This window comes from Poecilia latipinna, unplaced genomic scaffold (assembly GCF_001443285.1).
Source record: "Poecilia latipinna isolate Pla-1442-1.1 unplaced genomic scaffold, P_latipinna-1.0 Scaffold2782, whole genome shotgun sequence".
Classification (NCBI taxonomy): Eukaryota; Metazoa; Chordata; class Actinopteri; order Cyprinodontiformes; family Poeciliidae; genus Poecilia; species Poecilia latipinna.
The window spans coordinates 17,345-24,034 of NW_015115398.1; the positions used below are offsets into that span (position 1 = coordinate 17,345).

Below are 6,690 nucleotides of genomic sequence, written 5' to 3' on the forward strand. Positions count from 1 at the left end.
ATTGTGCCAAGAAGCTGACAAAAACACTGAAGAGAAGAAGAGCTGCCATCCAAACAGTTGAAGCATGTTCTAATGTTATACAATACCAGTTTAGCTCAAAGTTTATCTTCGACCAAACGCCCCCAAAGGAATCTCATCTACTCCCCCCCCATCTTTTGTAAATATTTCTGCCAGCGCCCCCTGCCGTCCTCTGAACGCCCCCCTGGGGGCGGTACCGCTCCTGTTGAGAAACGCTAAGTTAGTGGGTGAAAGGCATGGTAGACCTGAACAGGTTGCCAGGGCATCATAGATACAGAATAAACAACTATGCAATCACACACACACGCACACACACACATTCCTATGTCCTAAACCTAACACAAGCAAAAATACGTCTTTTTGTAACCTTTGGCAACATAAGGAGCAGGCGGTCCGCGCAATGTAGTATATGTTAGAAAAATGGTTCTCACAATGTATTAAATACAAAGAACACACAAATCTACAGATCACTTTAAAGGGACCAGTTAAAGTAACATTCCTGTTTTTGAACAATGGAAGTAGGATGTTGTATCCTGAGAGAATGCATGCACTCAGAGAACATTACTGTGCTCTAACCTTCCTCTGGATGTTTGTCTCAGGAGGCAATAACAGACGGACTGGAGATAGCTGTGTCACCCAGGTCCTTGCACAGTGAACTTATGTGTCCTATCTGTCTGGACATGTTGAAAAACACGATGACAACCAAAGAATGTCTGCACCGCTTCTGCGCTGATTGTATCATCACAGCTTTGAGATCTGGGTAAGTTTTTTTTTTTAGGGTGGCTGTGTTCATGTCCTGGTTCTTATCTGAACCTCCTGCTTGTTCTTTAATACTGATGTAGGCCCATATTCTTTCTTTGATGTTCACAAACATCACCTCCATGTTATTTATAGAGAAAAATGTCTGTCACTGGCTACCATTCCCAATAAGTCACACCTACTTTCAGTCTTTTTCTGTCACTGTCATACTAACTTTTAATATTTACCATACTAACTAAGGGTCAGGGACTAGATCACTGATTAATGTTCCAGTCAACTTTTTGTCTGCTGAGGCATTGTGCTATTCAGAGTGCAAGTCAGGTCTGTTGACTAGACTTACCTGCCCACAGTATAACGTCACCACCAAGAGTGGCTGATGCACATCGCTCTCCTTGACATCCCCAACATCATTGGCAGCCATCATTTCAGCTCAATGTGAATTGATTTTCATCAGAGAACAGCACTCAGAACTAGTGGTGCACCGATATATCGGCCAGCCGATTTATCGGTGCCAATTTCCTTAATTTTGGGAAATTGATGATTGGCCAATTTTTATATGTGAAGCTGATCTTATCCACCGATCTTATCTAGCTTGGCAAAGGTCTAAGAATCAACCACTGTCCTCTTTTGCTCTCCGGTGAGAAAGATTTGACTGACAGCCCACCAAGTTATGTCTGCACATTTATAATTAACAATAGTGACCTCACTGTTGCAAAGAATGTCTGCAGCTCAACAACTTTCTTGCTATGTTGAGCAACATTTCAGACAAAATAAAATTGGTATCGACCAAAATCATAATCGGCAGGTTAAGCTTTTTAAGAGATCAGTAATCGGTGATCAGCCAGAAAACTGCAATCGGTGCACCCCTACTCAGAACTACTGGTCTCTCCTCTAGTGTAAAGGTGCTTTCCAGTAGATCAGTGATCCCCTACCTTTTTATCACCGCTGACTGTTCAAGGCTTGGCAATTTTACTGCAGCCCGGGGACGTGTTTGGGGGTGGGGGGAGTGAACAGTCAGACAACGCTTCTGCATGTTGGTGTGTCCGCTAAAGCCTAGTTCACATGGTACAATTTTGAATATTTTGCCCCGATTTTCCACTTAGGACAATCTTTGAACGTTTCGAGTTCTAAGATTGTCGCTTCCAATAACTTTCACCGATCATCCTGTGGTGTGTTACGTAGAACGTCGGAACCGTTTCGATCTAAAATCGGGCACATTCAACATGCTGGATTGTCTTGGCCTGATTATCGCAGCGTGTGGGGGTTTCCCTGACGGGGAGCAAGAATGCAGTCTGTTGAATGTGAGATCAGAAAGCGTGATGACATAAGCACGGAACTATCATTAACCTGACATAATATAGTTGTAAAGAGTCGGGGCTTGATGCTGACACTAGCTTGGTTAAAATGAGTCCACAAGCTATCGCAATTGTTTCTACATCGTCCTCTGTGTTTGTTTATTCTAAATTCACATATGGTATGTTGGAGGTTTTATGGGATTTTCTTCTAGAATCAGGATGTTCATGAGTGAAATCAGTTCATGTGTGGTGTGTTACTCCTGCCGTGTGATTGGACACAAGAACCAATAGAACCTGTTGTACTTTTATCGGCTCATATGCGCTCAGAGAGGTTTGGGACAATTGTTAAATCGTGCCGTGTGAACCAGACTTAAGACTCACAAGCTCTACTCCTCCCTTCTTGTGTCGACCAATGCCCCAACTCTCTGACTCTGGTCGCAATGGTAACATTTACACATCCCTTCAAAATAAGACACAGATGTACCACAAAAATGAACATTTTACTTTCATGAAAATTTTAACTCATAATAATGACAAGCGACAATAATAATGAGCTCTGTACTTGTTTCTCTGCAATGAGACGGTCCCATCTGGGAGTGATGGGAGACAATGACACTCGAAGTGTTGCTTATGTACAGGGTGCATGGTCTCTGCGGGGCGAAGCAGTTTGAAGGCCTCATTAGCAAGCTGATCGCCATATATCATGCAGAGCCAGCTTGGAATGTGGAAATCGCCTATCGGTCCGTAGGCCTTTCACAATAACAAATTTTGCTGAGCGATTAATTCTCAAAAATTGTTGTGATAAACTATAATATTGTTTGAAGACCATTTTAAACTGATGTACTGGTAATGACATAATGCAAAATAGATACACTTTATTTTCAAAAGAGCATTTAACACTGGAATTGGTAAACAAAATAAAACGACCAAAAACAAAAATTAAAATGGATTCTCAGTCTCCATTAACAAAAAATGCACTTGAATAAAAACTAAACAACATAAAGCCAAAGTGGAAATATAAACTATGTTCAACCAAAAGAGTACAGATTATGCAGTCTGTATACTATATTTCTCTTCGATAATCATTAGACTTAGATAGAGAAGATGGGCATATCTGACCACCTGATGCAATAGTTCATGCCTCCCTTAAGCCCAGTCCACACTGCATGATTTTTTTTGCCCTGATTTTGCCCTTGCAATAATCTTAAAATGCTCAGCATTCTAACATTGTCGCTTGCAATAATCATAGCCGATCATCCTGTCGTGTGTGGTGTGTTCCGACTGATCAAGTCCAGTCGATAGTGGCCTCTCAGATCTAAATCAGGGGTTTTCCCCAACAGGGAGTGAGAACACAGTCTGTTGAATGTGACAAGTAGCCGATCAGAAAGCGCGGATTCCCCTCCGTGCTTTATGAGGAGAAAGTGCCAAGGAGAATCCCAAACAGCTGGCACAGCGCAACCCAAAGTCCAGCGGACATTGGAGATGATATGTGTAAACAACATTAATGTTTATTCAACAATTCATGCAAAAATTATCCACAGAAATGACGAGAGGAATTGGAGCAAAATTGCTTCAGTTGATAAACCTGGTAACTTTTCAGCTGTTCATCGTTAACATGACATAAATAGGTTGTAATGACATTCATTCAGTCAGGACCAGTGGTGGGAAGTAACGAAGTACAAGTACTTCGTTACTATACTTAAGTACAATTTTCGTGTATCTGTACTTTACTTAAGTCGATTTAATAATGGATACTTTCTACTTTTACTCCACTACATTTTACAGTAAGTATCTGTACTTTCTACTTCACTACATTTCTACAAAACTGTCGCGTTACTCGTTACATCCAAGTCGTGTTGCTCTTTTTTTCCGTTAAAATGTGAAGTTCAGGGTTTTAAGGTGGCGCCGTAAAATCCAAGCAATGACGTGACTAAGTCTTAGTGTCTGTTGTCACCCATCGCCTCCCCCTTTACTCGCACGCGTAGCTCCAGACATGCGCAGTGGTTTCCTCTGAGCGGGAGAAGATGTCTGTCTGATCGTCAGTTATATAATAGTGCTGCATAAATCATAAGATATGGCGACATGTAAAATAAGCAACGCTTTGCTTTCACAGACGGTGGGGACTTCGTCCAACTTTTAGCGTCACTTAGAAGGAAAGCTTAAAGAAAGGTAAGATCTGTGGGCGTGATGCTAGCAAAGCTAGCTGTACTGACTGAGACACGTTGCATCGGCGATGGAAAAAAAAGTTGTCACTCATGCGCTGAATTATTGTGTGGAGGTGTTGACTGAGGTATCGCATATATGGGACAACGTTGTGACCAAAGTCTGCATTGATATGACATTCAGGAACGATCCGATTCTTTTGGGCGGATCTTTACTGATTAAATTTATTTCAACTCTAAGTATTTAATATCTAGGTGTTTTATGGGAATCAAATTGAGAAGCAATTTTGATAGGTAAAACTTAATTTTATTGTGTCACGTAGCGGGGTGCTGGTCTTGACTTGGTCTTGGGTAGGTGGTCTTGACTACAACACTGCTACGTGGCTCCTCGGTTGCATGTCCTCCCCCCACACCTTCTTTCCATCCCCTTTCAGTTGGATTTCTTTAAAAATAAATGCCACTAGTTGCAAAAAAAATGAAGTTCATGCTATGTTAGGACAGGAGACAAGATGTTTCCATCCCTGAAATTATGATGCATAGACTCACATATCTAAGTCTAAACTATGTTACAAGAGAGTAAACATAATAAAAACATGCTTTATCTGTGGCATTGTTAATTAAAATGACACATTTCTAATGTATTAAAATTAAATACGATCAGTTCACTTAATGATATTGTATTAGCGATTCAGCAAGTACTTTTACTTTTAATACTTAAGTATTTTTAAAAGCCAGTACCTTCTTTTTTTTTACTTTTACTTAAGTACAAATGTTAATGTGGTACTTTGACTTTTACTTGAGTACATTTTTGTCTGTGTATTTGTACTTTTACTTAAGTAAATTTTTTGAGTACTTTCTCCACCGCTGGTCAGGACTTTACGTTGACACTAGCCACATGCATTGCAGGTAGTTTGTAGTAAAACATTAATTAATGCCTGCTTTTAAAATTTGCTAACTGGACTTGTAGCCATTATTTTGTGCCCATTTTTGGACACCACATGGCACGATAGAACTCGATCGAACCCGTTACATCTAGGATTTCTGTCGGCTTGTGTGTGGTCTCTGAGGTTTTGAAAATGGGCCGAAGATCGGCTACAACTCTAAGATCGTGTAGTGTGCGCTGGGCATTACACTGAGGAAATGAGGAAGGGAGGGTTGGTGGAGAGCACCAGAGTTGAGCCTTTTTTCATCATCAATAGCAGGGGCGGATCTACTGGGCGAGAGCCTCGTCACCCCTGTTGCCACCCCAGCTAGTGACAATAAATTCAATAAATAGTTATGGCAAATCGGACATTAAGCGCATGAAACTCTTTTTTCCGACAACATTGAATGCAACACAATGTAACCTGACTCCCACAGCTAAGTAGCGGGAAGTGCGAGAGAAGGACAGAGCGCGAGGGAGTATTGATGGATATATATATATGTTACTGGACTGGACATTATGTGATTTATCGTAAGTCACACATGCGCAGTTTCTGTCCTTTGAGTCAGAAATATCGGTGGTCAGGAAAATACTACAATCACGCAAAGAATCAGAACAACGGACGCAATGTTTAGCAGTTAATTAAACCATAGATAATGGTAATAAGGGCTTCAGATTTCACAGGTGAGGAAAACGTTTTAATTTAAAGATTGAACAAGTGAGCAGTGGGTCAGTTATACTAGCCTAACTGTTGCTGGCCTGGTATTAACTTTGATAACCTTAGCATGTGCTGCGCAGTTCGGTGTGTTTTGGTTCCGTTAGCATTAAACAGGTCAACCCGCCCACCACGTCATCAGTAGAGCAGCTGTTTAAATCAGCTAATCAACCACCTCGGTGATCAGGCGAAAACTTATTAATAATCACAATATAGACATTAAGCCTGACAGTAACAGACCGGATGTTCTGTTTTAGTGTTTTTGCTACTTTTTTTGTGTGGGAAATGTTAGTTTTTGATGTTGATTCCCCTGATCGGTCATCTCTGCTCTATCTGCTCGTTGAGCAGTTTGTCGGTTGCCATGGCAACGGGTCGTGTAATACCGACATACAGAGCGAGAAAAGGGGGAATAGAGGTTGTTGGAGCTATTTTTTCTTTATCCATTTGAATTTTGTTACTTTATTCTTAAATTTCTATTTTTTGTATGATTTACAGAGTTTTTGTAGGTTGATAATTGTTGATTTTATTTATTTTTTGTTTCATTATTTTTCTTATTTTCTAAATTTAGACAGGAAGTAATGTGGGTCAGTCCACTTTCTATAAGCGTAGGGGCCTGCTGAAGGACCAGCAGGCATTTGGGTTTGGGGCTGATGGTTTTTACCAGTGCAAGAGTGGTAGCATGAGAACAAATGAAAGTTTGATCTCTGTAATTGACAGAGAACAATCAATAAGTTTGGACATTGAACCTTCTTTTGCCCGTGTCGAGAAACATGACCCCAGTGCCTTAGTAGTGGCTTGGTGGAACTTTTATTGGATGTT

General features: G+C 40.8%; 1 protein-coding gene across 2 annotated transcripts in view; it reads left to right on the plus strand.

Annotated features, from left to right (window-relative positions):
- The window catches only part of rnf2 (ring finger protein 2), a 52,423-nt gene that overhangs the window by 12,704 nt on the left and 33,029 nt on the right, over positions 1–6,690 (plus strand). For both annotated transcript variants that reach the window (XM_015021441.1, XM_015021442.1), the window contains exon 3: positions 618–778. In XM_015021441.1, coding sequence (XP_014876927.1) covers positions 618–778 — 161 coding nt within the window. The remainder of the gene's footprint in view (positions 1–617; positions 779–6,690) is intronic.